Below are 24,545 nucleotides of genomic sequence, written 5' to 3' on the forward strand. Positions count from 1 at the left end.
CACCCCATCAGCCAATTGCAAACCTGCTGCAGACCTTTACAACACTCTACTTTTAGAGCTTCTCATTCAGAGCAGACTGTGATTTAAAGATATGAAATGCGAAATATAGAATAAATTACATAAATTTTAATATTCAAAAAGTTAAGCAAACAAAATTTAATTCTTCTAAAAGAAGCATGGATATGTAATCAGAAGTAGAAACTATGTCACTGATGTAAAATAGTTATGATTCCAAAGAATCCTAGGGATCTATTGTCCATAAATTACAAGGGGCCACATGGTGCCCAAGTTCCTGTTGGAGCAGGAACTCAACATATCCCTCAACAAGTCCTCCACAGAGAGACTCTCCATTACATCTATTTTTACATGTTCAGGGTCCTTCAGAAATTTCAGTTTATCAGAGGGCACAGAGAAAGTGAATTTGCTTTATTTAAAAATGCTGAGGCAATATAAACTATTGTGTTTGTTATCAAACAAAAATAAAATCAGTCGTACATGACTTATTTATTCCTTAGACTTCACACTATTTAAAGGAATAATGGGAAGACATTTTCAATATTTCCCTACATTATAAAATTGTTTTACTTATTTCATAAATTAGCCATGGACGGTGTATTCTGGAACGTCACATGTGGCTTACATTCAGTGGAAACATTTTCAAGTAACTTAGGAGGCTCTGGTTCTATACTTGATCTGACAGATGGGCAGCAACACGCAGTAACTGGCATAATTCATACTCCGACAGACTGCTTTTCAATAAAGCACATACCCAGATGCTTTCCTCTCGTCGATATTGCTTCCAGTTCCTCCCGCCATCGCTGAACATCAGGAGGTAGCTGGTCACCCAGTCGGAGCTCCCGTATCCTCCCTGGGTGGCCACAGCTGTGACCTCCATTCTTTCTCCAAGGTCAATCTGCAGCCACTGGTATTTATTTGACACAAGGGGAGACCAGCCACCAGCTCCTTTTTGTGGGAATAAAAAGAAGAAAACTGGTAAAGACAGAGAAATCTTTGAAATCTATATTAACCTGTAAGAATGGGGTCATAAATAAGATTTATGAAAATCATAGTTTCAAATTCTGCATTATATAATGCCTCAGAATTATACAAACACACTCACATACACACACACAAACACAAAATAAAAACACAGGTTAAATGTAAATGGATGAAGCCTATATTAATTGTTTTGTTTCTTAGTTCATAACCCCTGACTCTCTGGTATTGGGGTGTCCCGCTAAGTGAAATTGCTTAATGTAATAGGTGGACAACTAAACACCATGCCATTACATCAGTGCTTGGAACTAGTGTCCTTACTGGCTTCAATGCATGACTTGCCCTTTGTTGGACATAAACAAAGGGCAAACTTTCCTTTGTTGGAAAATAACAAACTTTCCTTTGTTGGAAAATAAAGCTAGAAAACCTTAATTCTGGATTCCCAGCATGAGGAAGTACAATGTTGAATGTTGGGATAACAAAGATGGCTATGGCATAGCCCTACACTCATGGTGCTTACAGACTCATAGGAGAAGCAGACATTTCAAAGAACAATTTGAAATGCAATATGGGAGGGGTGGAGGTGAAAGTGATTTCTGTGCAGGCAGGGAGAGTTCTAAGAAGGCAGCAAGGAGGGTGAGCGAGAACCCAGAGGAAGTGAATGGGGAGGAGTTTCTCAGGTATTCAAGACAATAGGCGCAGAGTGGAAATTACTGGGCTTTGTTTTCTCCAGTGCCTGTGAGACACCGAAGAATTAGGGATACCTGTGAATGTATTATTGATATATTTTGTTCTTCTAGTTTAACAGAAACATGAGTTTTGAATTTGGATTCAGATGTCATATTAAATTTTCTGAATTTAAATTATTATGCAATATAAAAATTGGGAAACAGGTTTGAAATGCATTCTGGAACTGATATTTTGCTAATTATCCATGTCTAGAAAACAGTGTCATGTAAACAGTCCCTAACACAAAAAAAATAGTTTTAAAAAAAATTTTCCCCATTGTCCTGACATCTAATTTGAGGCTCTCATAATAAGGTCTGACACTTTAGACAACATTTATTATCTTTTTTATTAGGGGCTATTATTAACATCCATGTCCTGTTTACAAAAGCTGTTACGACCAAGTACATGTCAGGAGGTGTGTGACATGGTTACAAGACAGCTCAAAGGAAAATGGAAGTGGAGCGCTTACATCAGGGTGTGGAGGTGAAACTAGCAAGTGGGCACATCTGTTGCTTCACTATGTCCTCTGCTAACGGCACTACGTGTATAACCCTTAGCAAAATTTAAAGCTTACAAATTCTTTAAAACTCAAATTCTTTCTAAGATTTCCTCATTTCCTGCAATCTTTATTCCAAAATTCCAAAATTTCCTCTCAACCACAAGCACAATGTCTTTTCCTTTGAACCACATCTTAAACATGCCACAACTCTGGCTGTTCTGTAATGCATTATTAAACTTTTTATTTTGAAATAATTTCAGATTTACAAACGAGTTGCAAAGATGGGATAGGGAGTTCCTGTCTACTTTTTACTCAGTGTGTCCTAATGTTAATATCTGACATCACCATGGTATTTTGATCAAAACTAAGCTATTAACACTGGTACAATGGTAACAAAACGACAAACTTTCTTTTGATGTCTCCAGTTTTTCCACTAACTAACTCCCTTTTTCTGTTCCAGAACCCCACATTGCATTTAGTCACCTTGTCTCCTTAGTGTCTTCCAACCTGTGATAGTTTTCAGTCTTTCTTTGTCTTTAATAACACGATTGATCACCACCCAACACCTCCCTGCTACTTCTACTGATTTGTGCAAAGGTCGCATCTAATGTTTGATGAATGCTAAGTCCTTCTGGGTTCTAGCTGAGGGTTAACTAACAGTCCCAAGTAACATTACTCTGCAACTGCCTGTAATTTTATAATAATTGCCAAAAGAAGTCAGAAATTAGGTGTTGGCATTTAGCTGATCATTTTAACTTAAAGGTTCTACATTTGAAGTTTTATATGAATCAGTTTCAATCTCTGCGAAACTGCTAAATGTCCTGTATTCTTAGTATCAAGGTTGTAAAGAATGTACTGAAGATACTTCTTCTTTTTGCATTTCACAATCTTTCTCTGTCATCTTTAATCTCTCTTGAAGCGGGAAGTATCATCAACACGGGTACCACATGTACAGAAATGCAACGGAGTAAAAAGCGTCAGCATGCTTCCAGCATCTGCCCTGGGACCAGCCTCTCCCACAGATGCAGCCACGTCTCTGTCAACCACTCTTCACCATCTGCAGGTAATCAACCTTGAACATTTCACATTCCTTACCTGTGGTGAGAAGGTGCTACTGGTATGCAAATTAAGCTATCTGATTAAGTAGGTATTCTGATAAAGTAATGAAACTGCAGAATTCCCTGTGCTGCAAAGCAATTCATTTCAGCTGGGTAACACAGCCACGGCGTAATCCCCAGACCCCTGTAGGGTGATGATGTTGAATTACTGTGCATTCGCCCATGCACGCAGTCCACCGGGGTAGATGCCCTTTTTTCTAATGACTGGAAAAAGTGGGAAATGCACAAACATAACCTGAGGACTGTTAGGGAGCCCCGAACAGTTTTACTGACGGGTAAGGGAGATACTGTTCTGTAATGGAAAACAAAACAAAATACACTGAAACAACATTAAAGTGGGTACGCTTGAGCACAGCCGCCCCACCAGCTCTTAGCTGCAGAGCAGTGGTTCTGAAACTGATCAGCCTGCATTATTCAATGTTGCAAATCTTCAGTAAATTCCCCCTGGGAACCAACACCCCCTGAAACAGAGCCCAGGGATTTGCAATTACTGTTTTGGAGTCACCAGTGCTGAACCCACAAGAAAGGCACTTGCCCTCCCACCCAGCTCTTCCCCTGACCACACCACAGACTGTCTTTTTCCATTGTCACCGTCCTGTCTCCTGCCTCAGCCCCTTAGTTGAATAAAGTGTCACAATTCATACAAAGGAAAACATGTCCAGAGGGTCTGACTTGCACAGAACAAGGTTCCACAGCTTAGGACACTGAACACAAAACATCCCTCCCAGCAAAGTGTGATAGGTATGCTTTAGGGCTGCAATGAGAATTCAACAAGAAGCTGTGTTAGAGCATCTAGCACAATACTTTCTCTCCCATACACGATCGCAAGACGGGAGACAGTCATGGTGAAAGAGGGGTGACATCCAGAGTGTGGGGCATTGCAGTCTTTTCATTACTGAATGGCCCGTTACCTGCCACTTTATACTAGATAAAGGAGAGAAAATGAGGAAAGTCAAAATTTGTCACAAGCATGTGATGTGTTCAGGACCCTCCCAGATGCTCTAAGTGCTACCTCACAACTCCTCCATGCACCCGGCAAGTGGGACGGGTGTTACAGTCTCTGCTTTGCAGACAAGCAAAAAACAATCATTTTAGGTTCGGGTGAGGGTATTTTATAAAAGCTTAGCTCCCTTTTCATTCTCTACCCCTTCTAAGAACATATCCCTGTGATTTGTCAGTTATTCAGTATTGTTTGCTTATCAATACCAGACTGTCTTTTATATTGATATACTGGCACATATATTGGAAGGTTTCTGTCTCTAGTTATCCCTGTGTGATTGTTTCCCCCACCTTTCGTTGGCTCAGACACAGGCAGTGACTGGTGTCTTTGGGGAGAGGAAAGGCTGAACAGGAAACTCTCAGCGAGGGCCTTAATTATTCTGGTCACTGATCAAGATGAAAATGACCCCTGCCCCTGGTGGCCACGGGGCATGCACTGTCATAATGAGTGTCAGCTTTGTGTAGAGGGGGAAATTACCCAGAGGTGGAAATTACCCAGAGGTGAAAAGGAGACTAGCTCATGCCTTCTTGAAGTTGGAACAAGGTCCAGAGCAGAAAGATACCGAAGGGAGCAAAGTCAAGTGGGATAATCTGAAGTGAACAGACTAACCTATCTCCAGGGCATCTAAATGTCAAGCAAGTAAATGGCTAAATTGAAATTGTAACCAAGGGAAGTTTCCCTCCAAGATCTTCATTACATTGTCTCAAATGGGAGCTCATCAAGCTCTGTGTATTTCTTTCCTCACTTAAATGCATCTTAATTCACAGAAAACTCATTCCAGATTCCAGGCGGGGCTGGGTGAGTGGGGAGAGGGTGAGATAAGCAGGAGTAACAGATGTTCCCAGGAAAAAGGGGCCACAGGGCGGCAGGCCCTGGGGATGCTCCCTGACCATCCCACTCAAAGATCTCTGGGATTTATATATTGGTGTTTTTGTCACAACCCTGCCTACATTGCTGAGGGAAATTTAAGCATTTGCTCCAGCTCTGATTTCTTAAGGAGCAATTCCAACTATCTACATATACCATTTCTGGCTATCAGGATGTAAAAAATGCAGAAATCCTCCCTCTGGACCTGTCTAGGTAACCTCTGATTCCCTTTCTGCTGTGCTTCCTGCAGTCTGCTAGCAGCCTGAGCAGGAGACAACAGGTAGCTTTCCAAAAAGTGCATCCATAATGAAAAAATCACACAGAGCTGCCTAATTGTAAAACAGATTCCTGTACTAAATGCAGACATACCCTATAATGGTTTTGTAAACAGACAATTTAAAATTAAATAAAAAATAAGTGTATACTTGTTAATTTGTGATTCAAATTAAATGCCAGTGATATTAAAGAAAAAAAGTACAGTGTGACTGTTCACACGTGACTCCCTTAAGTTCTGTGTGCAGTGTCCCGAGGGACAACTTTCAATGCCCTTGGCAATTAACATTCATCGCTGCAGCTCTTTCTGCATAAAATAAACAAAAATCCATTGCTACTGTGTGTTTTGTTTTGCTTCTCTCATAGACACTCCTGACCAAGTTTTAAAGAAACACACAGTAGCGAGGCATTCAGATCTGAGCTGATCTCAGGCTTTGCAGTTCTTATGTGTTTGAAGTTCTGTATTGACAAGACTATAAGATGATTTTGCTAATTTCTCACCTTAGAAATAAAATACGAATTGCCCAGCAAGCCTATAAACCATCCGAACATGTACTAAATACCTCATTCATGACGGAATACAATGTATGACCAAGTTTATTTGTGCATCTCCCGTGAAATCTTCATGTTTATGAGAGATGCAGCTCTGAGATCTGGTCTAATTCTATAAAAGCATCATTGTGCATCTTTCAGAGGCCCCCTGAGTTATTCAGAACAGATATGATTCCAGATCATTCTTGAGGCCACTCAGAATAGCTGCATCTCCCTCTGATATGTAGAGAACAGTGGGGAAGGCAGGAGGCCAGGCGTTCTGCTCCAAGGCGCCCACCACTTCCCAGGGACACACCGTTACTCTTCTTAAGGCAATAGCTCCTTTTTCTTTTTAATTAAATTCAGTGTAGGATCATGTCAGGAAATGCAAGGGTGAGATGCTTAGAAATAAAACCATGAGTACTAAATTATCCATCCATACTTGACTGCTCAGTTAGCCAGAAGCCTTTGGAAAAAAAGTCCATTGATGGTAAAAGTTACATTTTCTTCAGTGATGTTATGTAGCTGAATTCATTACAATTTGTAAGCACACTGTGAAAGCCTTGGATAAAAAGAGATATGTACAGACGAGCTGCTATACAAAATAGAGTGGTAAAATGAGAATGCAAAAAGGATGAGGTCTGAGCATCACAAAATGTAAATACTACTGACAAAGGTGCATTTTTTGGGGGGTAGGCATTCATCCCCAGCAAAGTATGGCATTATTTTGTGTCGGAGAAAAGCCTGCTCCACTGGATTTCCTTGGAGGAAACATGGCAACAAGGGAAGAGTCTACTGCAAGGATCACAGGACAGAGAGAACAGGGAACCCCTGAAATACCATCTTCCAGTCAGCCCCTAGTCCAGAAGCTCCTCATTAATGTTCAGAGCAAAGGTGGGAGTAGCTGACCACAGGGTCCACTGAGATAGTCCATTAGCCTTTGTCACTGGCTGTGGCCTTCCTGGACCAGTCTCTGTGCCACAAGTTAAACCAGAAGTTCAAGACTCCTGTGTGCTTTGATCATGAGTGATCCCAGATGCCTCATGAAAGGCTGCTAATTGAACCTCACCCCTTTGGCAGGATTGAAGGTCACCTCACTTGGTACGTCTTTCATCAGTGACTCCAAACAAGAAAAAGGGAATATCCCTACAAGAGGCAATGTAATTGCATTGGATGAGTAAAGCAGTATGTAATGGGATAAAATATATCTCCATAGAGATGCCAATAATATTTATTAAAAGTGGAGTAAACAAAGACATCATGGTGTATGTCAAGGATACATACTGTTAAAGAAATAACTTTCATGAACATTTTTGTATATTATACATGATATAAAAGTGATTCCTTTGGAAAAGAACAGAGTAGAATTTGCTAGACAACTATTTTTGAATTTGGATAGTGCTTAGAAGGGCTTCCACATACCTTTTGGGAAGTTGCCAAGTACGTCATAGGCAGTACTTACTTTTGGAAAAATACTATGGCAAAATTGTGGCCACCATAAGATACTTACTGGGCAGATAATAAACACAGACATAATTTTGCAAGGATAAACTGTTGTGTTTTTCATTCCTCTCCGGTAAATCCTGTTAGCCGGTGATCATTATCCCATGAAGCCCTAGCGAAGCCAGGGAGGGCAAGGACCAACTAAGAAAAGAGGAAACAGGACGTGTGATGTCTCCCTCTTTGGCAGGAAGAAGAGATGGGAACCCAGACGATCGTGGGAAAGAGAGGAAATGGAGGAAGGGTAAAAGGTGGTGGGAGGGTGATTCAGACACCTTGCTCAGAAGCGAAGTCCCAGGGGGATCAGAAAAGTGAGAGGAACAAGCAAGCTGTGGAAAGGCTTTGTCTTGGCTTCCATTTGGAATTTTGGGAGATCACCTTGTAGGGGGCTGTGTAGTCATTACTAATGGTCGCCAACTATTTCCCTTCTTCTACCTTCCAGGCACTTGGAGGATTGCGATTTCCACGCCCCCTGGTGGTTGGGTGGGGCTATGTGACCAGCTCTGGCCAACAAGCTCTGAGTGGAAGTGATAGGTTACTTCTGGACTAAACTGCCAGGACAAAACCATTTGACGAACTTTTTCCCCTTGGCATGGTGAACCAGACTGCCCACAGGCCATCAAAAGGGGGCACAGAAGTGAGATGAGAGTCTGACTGGATCTGAACAGAAGGTCAACTTGGCAAAGGCAAATTAAACCTGTAACCAAGGCTGCTCAGGCTGGAAACCAAATGAGACTCATGGTCAGGCTTCAGGGAGGCAAGAAGTGACATCGCAAAGATCCCGGAAGGGACAATGACCTGTTCCCTGGGAACACGGTCTTACCAAGAGGTAAATCCGCCACAGGCTTCAGGAGCAGGTGCCAAGTAACCCTCAGCGTTAAAAGCAGGCAAACTCCCTTCAGCAGATAGCAAGGAGCTGAGCCCCAACGTGAGAAGCCCCACCATCCAGCTCCATGAGGGCACCAGCCCTTCTGTAAACCCAAACACTGTCTTGGAAAGAAGCAGGAACAAAGAAATCTGAGCATCCCTGGAAGATGCTCACCCATTCAGAAGAGTCCACTGAATCCAAAAGAGACTGAGGATTGCCTTATTCTGGGGGTAGTGCTATAATTTGGGCTACTTGGTAGAGAGAAATGACAACATTGCCTCCCTGAAGGTTGTTGACAACGCTGAAAAACACGTTTGGTTTGCTCTGGTTTGTCTCATCTAGCATCTTAGGTTCTATGGAGGTAACCTGGAGACTCCAGACCTTGAAAAGGACCATGGGAAAACCTGAGCAGATGAGTTCTGTGTGACAACTGTACGGCAGGGTCTGCACGAACCCTGGGATTTGGGGGCTTCTCCTCTCACATGCTACCATCATGCCGTGATTTAATAAAGTTGCATGGTCACCAAGACAGTGCTCTGTGCTTTAGTACATGGGTGTATTTTACATGGATGCTATTACATTGGGCCTGTCCACTGCACTCAATACCCACAGTTGCATCTGCAGGATCAGTTGTTAAGAAAAATCGGAAAAAGAATGTGTCTTGGCCCTAATAGGTCTAAAAACTTTTAGGAAGCACAGATAAACAGAATGAAAAACCTGACATCCAGAGGCAAAAAGTCCCCGGTACATTCATATGCCTTTATAAAAATCTGGTTTGCAAGCCCTTTTATTGCCATCTGAATTGCTCAGACTAGTATTTGGGAATACTGACCAGTTCTACCAGGCACCTAGCCTGTGAATAAAAGATAGAAATACTGGAGAACTAGGATTTTATGAAAAAATATGAGGGACAAGTTTATTATTATAAGATTTGCATCAAACATTTTTGATGTATTCAGTAATATTCTGATTTATATCAGGAGTTGATATACGTCTAGATATTTTAAATTATTATTCACTCTTTCCATTTTCTAACATTTCTTTGTAAAAAACAGTGAATTTTACATCACAGCTTATTTGGGATATTGCAGAGTCCAAATAATCAGACGTTCCAGGTTATAAGAAAATATTTAGTGTCTGATGCCCAGGCCTAAGCATTTTCTGCTAATCGAATCATGTGTATTTATTTCCTGCTAAAACCTGGAGTATTAACTTGTACTAGTAAATGTACTTCCTAAAGTGAGAAATAAATATCTTAACGCTGAGAATTGTTGCTAATATGCTCAGCCATCAATTGTATTGGGAGCATTAGACAAAATCTTTCCTGGCTCCACCAACACATAAGTCTGTTGTGAGGAAATATGATCAATGTCTCGGTACGGGAAAGGTGAAGAATTACAAAGAGAAAAGAAAACATCCAGTCAGTTCAGCTTGTCTCCATCTACTTTCTGTTGGCAATACACAATATAGTAATCTGATATGCCATTTTTGATCAAGTTAAATTTAAAGCAGTCTCATTTGCGCTGTCAGTGATGAGTGGCTTGCCGCATTAGAGGGCGTGGTTTTCAGCATCTGGGCCGTGAATGGAGTTGTCCCTCTTTCTGGGGATGATTGTTTATGCAAGCACTTTGGGGGAACAAAAAAGGAGAACAAAATGTGTGTACGCTTCCTCCTAATCAATCTCAATCAGCTCTGGCCAGACCACTCATCTCACCACCATGCCTGCGGTGACTAAAGAGAACACGTCACATGGCTAAAAAGAACATGTTATCCGGAGTTGGAAAGCAGCATCTGAAATGCTAAAGCCAGTTTCATGAAGGGTCACCTACAGTAACAATAATTGTAAAAACAAAAGGTTATTTTCACATGCAAGATCTAGAATGAAAGTCCAGCGTGGTTTACTCTAAGGTAGTTTTTTTACTTTTGGTTTTGGTTTTTTAACTTTTGTTTTGAATAAACTTGGATAAACTGCATAAAGTTCCTTTAGGAGATTCCTGAGAAGAAAAAAATGAAGTCAATATTATAGCATGTTCTTATTTAGAATACACAGATTTCAGCAATCTTGATTTTACATGAGAAATATTAGGTCACTTGTAATTCTAGGAAATATCAATTTAATATTGATGGAAACAAATTCAGCTAATATGAATAGTCAAACCCAATTTGACTGTAAAGATGTGAAGCTTCAAGAACTTTACATTTTTATCTAATGGCATCAATTTTCTTGAATAGGTATATGAATACATGTACGTGTCTGTGGTTTACCCCTTAAAAAAATCCATCAGTTCTGAAAAATTATACATTCAGGCATTTCCAGTAATTTGTGTTTCTCTGTGTAAAAAGGTAAGGTGTATGACCTCAGAGGGGATACTTTGTTAAATGTTATTATCTGGAACCCAATCCCAGACTTCAAAATGGGAATGCTAGAGGAACCAGACTAGAAATTTCAAAAGTAAACTCCAGGAGCACTTAGTCCAATGTTGAGTGATGATACTAGCCCATTACTATCTCTACAATAACCAACACTTCCATTAGGGAGCTCACAGAAAACACTGGCAAACAGGTGGTAACATGCTCAGGAATCATGGTTTTCAAAGATGCAAGGTCTGCATCTCTCTGCTTTGGCCCACCTGTCCCTAGGAACGCCTGGATCCCTCCTAACTTCTCTGCTCATTCCTCTTAATATCCTTCATAGACTTCTTTCTTCTATTTATTGCAAAGTCTTTTCTAAGAAATATTTTACTACTTTTCATAAATTAATAGAAAACAAAATAAATACATAAACTGCATAAGTAAAAAATATGTAAAAGAGAAAACATGAAATGTGCAATAAGTTCTAGTCAATTAATTAACATTTGTTATGTGTTGAATCAGTGAAGTACTTTAAAATCATAAAATGCCTTAAAGTTTGAATTATTTGGCTTTGGGGGGTTATACAGTGGGTCAAATTTATATATATGCACACACATACAATCAAAAATTATGTATAGACTAGTCTCTTACTACCTTTATGTATCAGGTAGATGAATTGATCAGCTGCTATGTATAAAGTTCTTGGTGGAAGCTGTGATATTTGAGACATTTCTAATTCTTAATGAACATTCTAGAAGCGCAATGACTTATGGGCAAAATAAGAAACTAGGGGTGTAAGACAGACCACCTTCTTTAAAACTTCCAAATACCACAACACAGACCAAGGAAATTTTAACCATACAATCAGGGAGTCTAACATGATTTTCCTCACTAGATCATACACAAAATATTCCAAAAAGCTAAAACTACTATATATGAAGAATCATCGCCCTCATTATATTCATCCACATTTCATACTATCCACATTTTACATCATAATCATCTAAACTAAAGTGAACTAATATGTTCTCCAGCATTTACCAAGGCAAAGGAAATGTCAATAAAGACTCTGGGATGCTGGCTTTTAACAGAAAACACATATAGATAATCCTTCAGAAGGAATATTGATAAATTGTGCTGTCTAACGCATGCTTTAGAAATGGGTCTGAAATCAGGTGGTAATACCTAGGGATATTTAGTGAAATGTACACTATATGTAATCAGAGTAGCAACAACCATGAAAAAAAAACCCTCATCAGTTGATTGCCACTCTTAAAATAATTAATTTAAATTTGCAAAGAGACTAGTTTAAATATAAAAGATAAGCTTTGTACTTACCATTTTATAATGATGGCTTATAATATTCTGAGTTATTAGTTTTTTAATTAAATATAATGGAAATAAGTTCATCTTAAGCTTCAGGATTTTCCCTTCTAATGTTTATAAACTTCCCAGTGCCACCATATTGATAGCACTGGAGGCCTGAATCATAAAGATACTCTACACATGCAAATTAGAAACACAACACACAAGCCCCTCGGGCCTCTTTAAACTAATTAAATATGGCTTCTTTAGTTTTTACAATTTTAGGGAAACCACTGGAAAGTTTAGATGTTAAGCTGATATTAGAATAACCACCAGACCGAAAATGGGTAATTTGATAACTGATCTCATTGAAATCTGGTTTCAATGAGAATATATATTTTTACTGGGGTGCTAAAAATGATTATGAATGATGCTTTGAGGAGTAAATATCTGGCCACAAAATGCTTTTTCCTGGGAAAAGACCATGAAGGTGGACAATTAATGGACATGCCTTCCCATCCTGAGCTCATTGAATTTATTCACCTGTGTTCTTACTCTTCCCTGCCAATCTATTTGATCACTTACTAGGTTCCCAAATTTGATCCTTAAGGACACAGTAAAGTTCAAGCTAGACTTTAACTCTGATCTTAGAAATGTCAAAGAAAGGGAGGAAAACACTCAATTCCTTAGTAGTATCTCCAGAATTTACAGCAGTGCGTTTACATGGGACACAGTTAATTTTAACTTTTACTTTCTGAATTAATCTTTCATTTAAAAAATCTATCCCTTAAAACAGTAGCAAAACAAAAGCAGAAATAGAGACACAGACGTAGAGAACAAATGTATGGATACCAAGGGGGAAAGGGGTGGGGTGGGAGGAATTAGGAGACTGGGATTGACATATATACATTATTGATACTATGTATAAAATAGACAACTGATGGGAACATACTGTATAGCACAGGGAGCTCTACCTAATGCACTGTGGTGACCTAAATGGGAGGGAAGTCCAAAAGGGAGGGGATATCTGTATGGGTATGGCTGATTCATTTTGTTGTGCAGTGGAGGCTAACACAACATTGTCAAGCAACCATACTCCAATAAAAGTTAATCAAAAAAAGTAGCAAAGCATTTGAATTTGAAGTGTATGTATTCACTTATTTAATCCACTGAATTAGTATTTGTGCAATAGAAGAGGTAATTCACTCGACAACATTCAAGTAGCAAAAATGGACCTTTCCAAAAAGTAAGTCATTAACTCCCTTCCCACTAATAGGAAGGGAATCTTTATTTTCAGGAGCAGCCTTCACCTGGTCTCCTCCCAGGCCAAGTCCTGGGAATGGAGTCATTTTCCCATGACATCCTTTGGCAGCTTCACATCTTGCAAACATCAGGCTTCCCCAGTGGCTGCAGCACTGGCTCCTTCTTGTGTTGTTTTAGTTATTCATGACCAGCGCACTTGACTAGTCACCCTTCTGTCGCCGGTCCTAAAACTAAAAAGGGATGATAACCCTGGAAAAAATCTAGACTCCAATAATTCCCTTCTCATAAATCTTATTGATGATCATTTGCTGGCAATCAATAGGGAAGGAAGATATCAAAACAAACCAAAAAATGGATCATAAGCAAGAAGAAAGCTAGCAGAGGAATATTAGCTGATATGATGAACCTGCTGCTTTCTTCAGTTTCACTAAACTCAATATAATTAAGTTTTGACCTATAAGAAGGAATATGAACTAAAAATGAAAATAATTCTCTCTGGGAAAGAATCAGGGTGGATTGACAAGCAGACAGCTGCAGACTCACTGTCTCTGCGATTAAGGCTTGCGAAGCCAGGGCCGTGGCTGCTGGACCGCTCTGAGGAGCTGCTGAAGGAAGCCCGGGGCAGGGCAGACGCCAGAGGAGCGTCACAGCTATCTGGGGGGAAACACCACGTGCGGGTTAATACACTGATTAAAGCTTTCCTGTCCTCTCTTCCTCTCTTCTTCCTTCCCTTTTACTTTCCTTTCCTTCCTATTTCCCTGCCACCCTCCCTTCTCTTCTTCCTTCATTTCCTTTCTTTTTAGTTAACAGGCTAGGAAAATGCTAGAGCCTGTGGCAAACATCAGTCTTGATCAGAGGTGTGTTAGTAAACGTTGAACAACAGGCTCTTAAGGAAAATTAAAAACCCTGATTGGTAGCATTTGCCACTTTCCATGGTGTAAATACTCGTACCATGGCCAATTCAAAGCTATCAACGTGATGTCACTGACCAGGAAGTTGGAAAAAGAATCATTATATAGTATTTTCACCACGCAGACACAAGGTATGTAAATAACCTCAAGAGCACTGATAACAGCAAGATGACATAAAATAAAGTAGGAAGTGGTGAGTTTTCAGAATGTATTACTTTTGTTTTAATATGATTTAATTAATTATGTTTATATAATTTAATTTTTAATAATGATTGTATTTTCATGCAAAATTCACGAAAAGGTAATGATTGGCTCTTGCTAGCTGCTAAAAATTGGTTCCAGCACATCACTCCTAAATGGGAAAATATTAAAAGTATTTCCTTGAAAATGAGAAAGAACACTTTCACAGACACCACCGTTTCTATTGAACATTGCACTGAAAGTCCTATCAGTACGTAAGAGAAAATTTAAAAATTAAAAGCACAAAATTGGATAAAAAAGAGCAACCGTTATCGTTTCCAGATGATACGATTATGGAGGTAGAAATTCTGAAAGTCATTGGCTAGCTTAACAATTCATTATACAAAAGCTGATAGTATTTCTAAACTTATCCATAGTTAGAAATTAAATAGAATAGCAAATACTAACAAAACATATAAAGTATCTAAGAATGAATCTTACAGAATTTGCAGGACATTTATGGAGATTATTATAAAAATTGTACTGAAAGACATTAAAGAAAAACTACATAAATTCAGACTACAATGATTGCAAATAGGAAGACTACTTTTAAGGTACTGGTTTTCCCTAGCTTGATCTAAAGATTCATTAGAAGTTCAATCAAAGCTCAGGAGGGTTTTTCACAGAACTTGAAGCAGTGAACCACACAGCTCAGGGGTTCTTAACGTGTGGTACAAATATGATATAGGGGGTCTGTTGAGATGAATAGAAAAAAATTACATCTTTATTTTCACTAACCTCTAGCTAAAATTTAGCATATTCTTCAGTCACAAATGTAGACAAACCAGACTATATTCACCAGTGCCCGTGCATATGTTACCAACATAAGTTACAGATATTTTAATAGCAATCGTTGTCACAGACATCTAGAAATATTGTTTATGGTCCCCTTTACTTCAAAATAACAGTATTTATTAAAGTCACCACTAGATCTTGTTTTTGAATGCGCTAATAACTAAGAAGACACTATGTTACAATTTCTAGTACATTGATATCAGCATTTCAATATAACTATTTACTTTGTAACCCTATGTATACATTTTATGCATTTACAAGCATTGCTGTGAGAAGGGGTCAGGCTTCAGCAAAGTGCCCGAAGGGTCCTTGGCACAAGGAAGAGCAAAGAAACACCCGTTGTGAGTGTGTGCACTGCAAGTACAAAGCTGTTGAGACATTACTGGGGCATTATTAGCCATTCAGAAAATTCCAGAAGATTGGGATCATCCACAATCCACAGTCAGCTGTGCTAACTCGAATGTTAACGTGACAATTTCTCAGGGGACAATTTCTCTGCCTGTTGAGCAGACCAGGCCTGCATCATTCCCCCTTTAGGTAAAGGGGTCCCAGGGATCTAAGTAACCTGCTCAAAGTCACAGAGCTGGTTGAGGCTAAGTGAAGATTATCTCCATCAACTGTTTAGCTTGGGAAGCCTGCTCCTTTCCCAGCCTCCCCCACCCCCCCCAGCACGGCTTCCTTTCTGAGTCTCCCCAGACGCTCCCCACTCAGTCCCCTCTGCTCACATCTTTCTCATCTCACCGTATTGGGGTCTCTCCTTTCTGGGTTGGAAACAGTGACGACCAAGTGTAGATTCTGGAGCCAGACAGGGTGTGGGCATGACATTTACCAAGCTGCCTACTCTTGGGAAGCCACTGGCCCTCCCTAAGCCTCAGTTACCTCACCTGTACAATGAGGATGTCACACAACTGAATCACACAACTGGACAAAGGGGAATCACACAATTCATAGGGTTTCTATGAGGATTAATAGTGTTTGCTTTTATTATTTTCAGTATGGTAAGACAAGCCATCACATAAGCTTCTTCAAAATATTCTAAGGACATTTTCCCTATAGAGAGATATAGAAGGCAGCATTCAACGTTCCAAGCCATATTCTCATTTTTTATTCTTTCCTCAAAAGAAGGCATATGAATCTTAGTCTTTAAAAAAAAAAAAAAAAAAAGAGTAAGATGTACTCGCTCTTATGAAGTCATCTTTGCCTTTGAGAAACAATTTTAAAAGTGATCATTTTCTTTACAACCCTAATTGGTTGTTCCAATTCACTTCCACACAGTCAAATTTGAGGATGCATGTGATCAAAAAACGTGACCATGTCCAATAAGGTACTTGGAAAAGAGCGGCTCTGTGTTTGGACAGTGTTTTCAGTACATTCACTGTGTTTTTAACTAAATTACATTCAAGTAAGGTGAAGTCTCAGATGCCACCCAAAAATCTCCTTAACCATTGTTTTCAATCTGAAATGTCTATATTTTATACTACGATTCCTGGAGCCAAAATTGTTAAGACACAATTTAATTTTCTTTTTCTGGAATCATGAAAAAATATTTGATTTCCACTGAATATTATTCTTATCAATAGTCTGATACATACTATTTCTATCCAAAAAAAAAAGATGAATCCTGAAATGCTTCAAAGCTACAACAATTATTCATAAATAATTGTTTTTAAAAAACGAGATGGCAAAACAACTGAAAAGTACAACTATTTACCACTTAGGGGGAAAATGAGGTGAGTACAAGTAATAATCTTGTAAGAATTAACAAATGAAAATAGACAGATAATATTACAGTTCAATAGGCTAAAGCAAGTTTATTTCTCTTCATAATAACACTCATATTAATAAGAAATTATTCTATGAAATAATCTCAGTTTTGAAATGCACTTATTCCTTCAAAAGTTCAAATGTACTCAGAAGCTCAAATGTTCTCAGAAAAGCTTAGGAACTCTAAAGGGTAAAAACTGATGATTCATTGTAACGTGTCTTATAGAAAATACAAACACACCGTAATTGTTCATGATTTATGTATGATTCAGATCAGAGTGCTCGGAACATCCTTGTGTGCATGCTTCTATAATAAGTTCTAATGTATTAAATGAGCAAACATTGTCTCAGTAGTTGTACCTATTGTAACATCATTTTAATCAATAGCCTATTGTTTGTCCTGCCAACAGAACAGCTTTATACTGAAATTATTAAACAATATTTCAGCTTCTGTTTTTAAAAATTATATATATATTCTTCTCTCCAGGTAAAATCTTAGAAATTTGGAACTTCCCATAGCTGGGGAAAACATAGTTGCCTTAATCCTCTCAATCTAAGTGACACTATCTGAGTGTTTTCCAGACCCTTGACCTCCTCCTAAAACTACTTAAATCTACCCCCTCCATAAATAAAAAACAGTCCCAGACAAACCTCTTTGGATTACTACAGCTCCTTGGTGATGCATGCTCTTAGTTTCTTCAGAACTTTCAAATCCAGTTTATACACAACTGTATATAAATGGCATCTTTTCAATATGCATTATGTTCTAAAGTAGACTAAAAATTCCTCAGCAAAGAAAATGTCACTTTACTGAATTCATTGATGAGCTCTAGTAGTTATCTGGTAGCACCTTTAGGATTTTCTATGTCTAATATCATATCATCTGCAAACAGTGACAGTTTTACTTCTTTCTTTTCCAATTTAGATTCCTTTTCTTTTTCTTCTCTGTTTGCCACAGCTAGGACTTCCAAAACTATGTTGAATAAAAGTGGTGAGAGTGGACATCCTTGTCTTGCTCCTGATCTTAGAGGACATGCTTTTAGATTTTCACTGTTGAGTATGATGTTAGCTGTAGGTTAGTTGTATATGGTCTATATTATTTTGAAATATGTTCCCTCTAGGACCCTTTCTGGAGAGTCTTTAATCATAAATAGGTGTTGAATTTTGTCAAAAGCTTTTTCTGCATCTATTGAGATGATCATATGGGTTTTATTCTTTAACTTGTGGTGGTGTATCACAGCCATTGATTTGCAGATACTGAAAAATCCTGGCATCCCTAGGATAAATCCCACTTGATCATAGTGTATGATCCTTTTAATGTATTGTTGGATTTGGATTGCTAGTATTTTGTTGAGGACAGATGAATGGATAAAGAAGATGTGCTACATATATACAATGGGATATTACTCAGCCATTAAAAAGAATGAAATAATGCCATTTGCAGCAACATGGATGGACCTGGAGATTATCATACTAAGTGAAATAAGTCAGACGGAGAAAGACAAATATCTATGAAAAAATTTAAAACAATAATTCAAATAATTATTTTAATAATATAATAATAACCTTCCAAAACAGAAAGCACAAAGTCCAGAGGGCTTCCCTGGTGAATTCTGCCAAACATTTAAGGAAGAAATCATGCCATGTCTCCATAATCCCTTGTAGAAGACAGAAACAGAGGAATACTTTTTAACTTATTCTATGAGGCTAATAGTACCATAATACCAAAACCAATCACAGATATTACAAGAAATGAAACCTACAGACCAATATTTCTCACGAACACAGATGCAAAATCCTCAACAAAATATTAGTCATCAAATCCAACAACGTATAAGAAGAATTACAGGGAATTCCCTGGCAGTCCAGTGGTTAGGACTCCATGCTTCCACTGCAGGGGGCCCGGGTTCAATCCCCGGTGAGGGAACTAGGATCCCACAAGCCACACGGTGTGGCCAAAAACAAAATAATAAAGTAAAATAAAATAAAAATTTTAACAGATTTTTAAAAAATAGAAGAAGAATTACATACTGAAACAAGTAGAATTTGTCCCAGGTATTCAGGGCTGGTTCAACATTCAAAAATCAGTTTATGTAATCCATCGCATCCACAAGCTAACAAAGAAAAATCACATGGTGCTATCGATAGATGAAGAAAAGCATCTGACAAAATCCAACACCCATCCATGGTAAAAACTCTTGGTAAACTAGGAATAGAGTTGAACTTTCACAAATTGATAAAGAATATCTACCAAAAACTTACAGCTAACACCACACTTAATGGTGAGAAACTGGAAACTTTCCCCACTAAGATCAAGACTAGGCAAAGATTTTCCCTCTCACCACTCCTTTTCCACATCCTACCAGAAGTCTTAGTTAATGCAATTAGACAAGAAAAGGAAATAGAAGGGATACAGATTAGGAAAGAAATGTCTTTGTTATGGATGACAAGATCATCTATGCAAAAACTCCTGGAACTAATAAGTGGTTCTAGCAAGGTCACAGGATACAAGGTTAAAATACAAAAGTCAATTGTTTTTCTATATACCAGCAATGATCAAGTGGAATTAGGAATCTGAAACACTATGCTATTTACATTAGCACCTAAAAAATATAAAATACTTAGGTATAAATCTAACAAAATATGCATGAGATCTATATGAGGAAAACTACAAAACTCTGAGGAATTAATCGAGGAAGAACTAAATAAATGGAGAGATACTCCATGTTCATGGACAATACTCAATATTGATTGTCAAGATTTCAGTTTTTCCCAATTGATCTGTAGATTCAAGGCAATCTCAGTCAAAATTCAAGCAAGTTATTTTGTGGATATCAACAAACTGATTCTAAAGTTTATGTGGTGAAGCAAAAGACCCAGAATGGCCAAAACAATATTGAAGAAGAACAGAGTGGTAGGAATGACACTACCTGATTTCAAGACTTACCATAAAGGTACAGTAATTAAGACAGTGTATTGGCAAAAGAACTGGCAAATAGATCAGTAAAACAGAACAGAGAGCCCTGAAGTAGACCTACACAAATATAATCAATTGACCTTTGACAAAGTAGCGAAGGCAATACAATAGAGCAAAGATAGTCTTTTCAATAAGTGGTAATGGAACAAATGGACTTCCATAAGCAAAAACATGAATCTAGACACAGACTTTTTACCCCTCACAAAAATTAATTCAAAATGGTTCACAGATCTAACTGTAAAGCACAAAACTATAAAACTCCTTGAAGATAACATAGGAGAAAATCTAGATGAACTTGTGTTCTGCAAAGACTTTGTAGATACAAAGCCACGATCCATGAAGAAAAGAACTGATAAGATGGACTTTATTAAAATTAAACATTTCTGCCCCGCAAAAGACAGTCAAGAGAATGAAAACACAAGCCATAGGATGGGAGAAAATATTTGCAAAATACACATCGAACAAATGACTTTTATCCAAAATATGCAAAGAACTCAAACTTACCAATCAGAAAACAAACAACTCCAATTACAAAATGGTCCTAAGCTGACTTTAACAGACACTTCACCGAAGAAGATACACAGATGAGAAAGAAGCATATGAAAAGATGCTCCACATATATGTCTTCAGAGAAATGCACATTAAAACAACGAGATACCACTACACTCCTATGAAAATGGTCAAAATCTGGAACACGAATGACACCAAATGCTGGCAAGGATGTAGAGCAACAGGAACTCTCATTGGTGGTGGGAATGCAAAATGGTGCAGCCTTTTTGGAAGACTGTTTGGCCGGTTCTTACAAAACTAAACATATTCCTACATGCAATCCAAAATCTGTTCCTTGGTATTTACCCAAAGGGGTTGAAAACTTATGTCTACACAAAAACAGGCACAAAAATGTTTATAGCGGCTTTAGTCATTAAACGCCAACACTTGGAAGCAACCAAGACACCTTTAGTAGGGAATGGATAAACAAACTGTGGTACATCCATATAGTGGAACATTAGTAATAAAAAGAAATGATCCATCAAGGCATGAAAAGACACAGAAGAAACCCAAATGCATATTACTAAGTGAAAGAAGCCAGTCTTTAAAGGCTACATACCATACGATTCTAGCTATATGATCTTCTGGAAAAAACAGAAGTGTGAAGCCAGTAAAATGATCAGTGGTTGCCAGTGTTTAGATGGGAGAGAGGAATGAATAAGAGGAACACAAGGGATTTTAAGAGCAGTGAAACTATTCTGTATAATAATATAATGCTGGATACATGTCATTATACATTTGTCCAAACCCACAGAATGTACAACACCGAGAGTGAAACATCAACTATGGACTTGGGGTGACTATCATGTGTCAGCACAGGTTCACCAATTGTAAAATAAAAAAAGGATCAACACCACTCTGGAGAAGGATGCTGGTAATGGCAGAGGCTAAGCATGTGTGAGGGAAGGGGGTATATGGGAAATCTCTGTACTTTCTGCTCAATTTTACATAAACCTAAAACTGCTCAAAAAATAAAGTTTATTTTTAAAAAAGGGCAGGGGGGCTTTCTCTTTATCAACTACCCTGAGTATTCACTTAAAAATAAGTGCTATGATTTAAATAACTTACTGAGAAAGAAGAGAAACTTTCAGGGTTTTTTTTCCCCAGTTATACATCCTGGAGCCCATTTATAAAACTTAGTTCTATCCCTTCATGGTTTTAAAATTGTGCAAGGGTGTGTGACTCTACCAGCCTTCAGAGGAATCAAATATCTGGAGGGAGAATGGTTGTAGTTTTTCATGGATTGTCCTGCTTCAGCACCCTAAGCAGACAAGGATTTAGATCTGTTTTAAAGGTCAATTTTAATTATCCCAATTATTATTCACTCATGACTGCTGAAAAATTATATTCGACAAAAGAAACAGATTCCCAGTGGTGGGAGTGTTTCTAAAATTATAACTTGTGCCAGTTTAATGAATCATACTGCTTCTCATACAGGAACAGCACTTTTTTTTTTTTTTAAAGAACCACTATTTATCTTTATTTCTTTAGCTTCTATCACAGTGCCTGGCACATGGTACGCATTTGATAAATGTTTGCTGAATTAAATTGATCACAAGTCCGAGAGCAACTTTCTTAAATCTCCATATCTAAGTTATATTTCAACCCTGACATATATTGAGCTTAAAACATTGAAACAGCCAAGTTCATCCTAACAGAAAAATCATGCGGTCTTAATTTCCAGGCTGGGTGTGGGGTAGGTATGTGATAGTGGGACCCAGGAAAATATAGATAGAGAAGAGGGGTTCTCACTAATAGGAAGGGACTGCCAATGAAGTATTCATTTCAGAAGGCATTCTCATTCCTGCTTAAACAGGGCATGTCAGTAAAATTCAGCAATCCAACACACTCAGATCTTTTTCAAAAATAATTCACAAATGGAAAGATGAGAACATGTCTGTGTTAGAAGTAACATCTCTAGATTTATCAAGATTGTATAATTTTGTGCAATGAAATTCAGGGGAGAAATAGACACAGCAGTTTTTCAGACACTGATACCCAAGGGGCAATTCCCCATCCCTGCCCCTGAAATTTTGATTTAGTGAGAGGATTTATTTGTGTACTTAAGGCAGACACATTCTGTTCTTCAGAGAAGGAAATGTACAACACTCGGGACAGGAGCTGAGAGATCTCTGCAGTGGATGAAAACCTCAACTGTGCCAGGAGAGACCCTCAACGTGGCCACCAGGAGTGTGCACTAAATTGCAGTTTTCATATGAGTAGCCCTGGTATCTGTATTATGTTCTGTGGTTATTAAACCAGAATTGGAGAGTTGGGCAGTGTAAAAGACATACTTTCAAAAATCTGAAGCCCTATCACGCTACTGCCCAGAAAGATGCACTTGGGAAACTCAGCTGTTGACTCATATTAGTATTGATATTACTTTAGATATTCAGTTTAAAAAGACTTTCACTATCCATAGCTCATTAACTGAGAAACTTCCTTGCTTGTATATAAATCTGAAATATCCATTTAAGGGGCAAAGTCTAATATTCCACACAACTTACTCAAATTGTTGAAATAGTCACAGAGCAATGAAATATGCAGTTTTGGGGTGACGTCAGTATCATGATAGTGTGAATCGTTCCTTTTTTCTCTCTCTCCTTTGATTTACAACTATTAGGACGTCCATAACCAGAAAAAAAAAAAAAAAGCACCTATCCACAGCATACAACGACATCCAAGAGATCCATCCACCTGTGCATCCAAAGTGGGTGGATTGGACCATGGAGTAGGTAGCAGGGATTGAGGCAAGTGGCTGCAGAGCTGGTGGCAGGAGGCTGTGACAGCACAGAAGGCGGCTGCTGTTCTGGCAGCGAGCCAGCACCACCTTTCTGGCAGAGGAGCTGGAGGATGAAGGCAGTGACTGGAAGTCTGCCCAGCCACGTGTGTTACAGCTGGCGGGACCAGTTGCTCTCTCTGAGGAGAGACTGCAGTGAATGGGCAGAGGGAAAGGTAAGTAGACAAAGAGAACTGAAGTAAAATGTCTCCCGCTGTCTGCCCCTGGAGGCAAGGTGACCGACCACCCAAGGACCCCTGGGACACCGCCCCCATCCCAACTTGAGGATACCTCTACCAGGCCATGGACACCCACAAAGCCCCAAGTGCTAAGTACACACACCTCCCCCCTGCGCCCACATTCTGCCACCACGCGTTGTTTTTGTTGTTGTTGTTTTTGTTTTGTTTTGTTTTAACTGTGTGGGTTCCCAGTCTTAGAAGCCGCTAGTTACCGCTGGTAAGAGAAACCAAAAACTTGTGCCATAGCGCCACCTTCTGGAAAGGAAGGCTCCTAACTGCCAACCTGTTGCATTCTTAGGATCAAAGTAAACAAAGTCTTACCTAAATAAAAATGGCGTTCCATTTTTTATTTAGGGAATCATGGTAATACGGTATCGCAGAAAAAAGCAAGACAATTTTCCAGTAGCCAAACCCAAAGGTATGGAATATTGTGATCTAACTGATAAAGAGTTTTAAATAGCTGTTATGAAGAAATTCAATAGAAAACTCATAAAGGCAATGCAATGATATTAGGAATGAAAATAACAAGCAGAAGGAATACTTTACCAAAGAGATTAAAATTCTAAAAAAGAATCAGACAGATTTCTGGAGCTGAAGAACTCAATAAATGAGATAAAGAATGCATTACAATGCACTGGATATAGAGCAAATCAGGTAGAAGAGGAATTAGCAAGCTCAAGGATAGAAATATAGAAATAATTCAGGTGGAAGAAAAGAGAGAGCTAAGATTTTTAAAAAGTGAAGCCTATGAGAAATATCTGATTCTATTGGAAAGGGAAACGTAAGAATAATGGGCATCCCAGAAGGAGAAGAGAGTGGGAAGGGGACAGAGTTTATTTAAAGAAATAATAGCTGAGAAATTCCCAAATCTGGGGAAGGGATGAATATACAGATCCACGAAGCTAACAGAATATCTTGTTATCTCATCACAGAAAGACCTCCAAAACACATTTTAATGAAGCTGTCAAAATTCAATTATAAAGAAGCAAT

At 38.6% G+C, this 24,545-nt stretch overlaps 1 protein-coding gene across 5 annotated transcripts in view; it reads right to left on the reverse strand.

Moving 5' to 3' along the window:
- Positions 1-24,545, reverse strand: part of LOC137770222 (contactin-associated protein-like 3B) — a 156,218-nt gene that overhangs the window by 41,766 nt on the left and 89,907 nt on the right. For all 5 annotated transcript variants that reach the window (XR_011075140.1, XR_011075144.1, XR_011075145.1 and 2 more), the window contains one exon: positions 770-963. Coding sequence is in view for 1 of the 5 variants with exons in the window: in XM_068552771.1 (XP_068408872.1) it covers positions 770-963 (194 nt within the window). In the remaining 4 variants the exon portion in view is untranslated. The remainder of the gene's footprint in view (positions 1-769; positions 964-24,545) is intronic.

This window comes from Eschrichtius robustus, chromosome 10 (assembly GCF_028021215.1).
Source record: "Eschrichtius robustus isolate mEscRob2 chromosome 10, mEscRob2.pri, whole genome shotgun sequence".
Lineage (NCBI taxonomy): Eukaryota > Metazoa > Chordata > Mammalia > Artiodactyla > Eschrichtiidae > Eschrichtius > Eschrichtius robustus.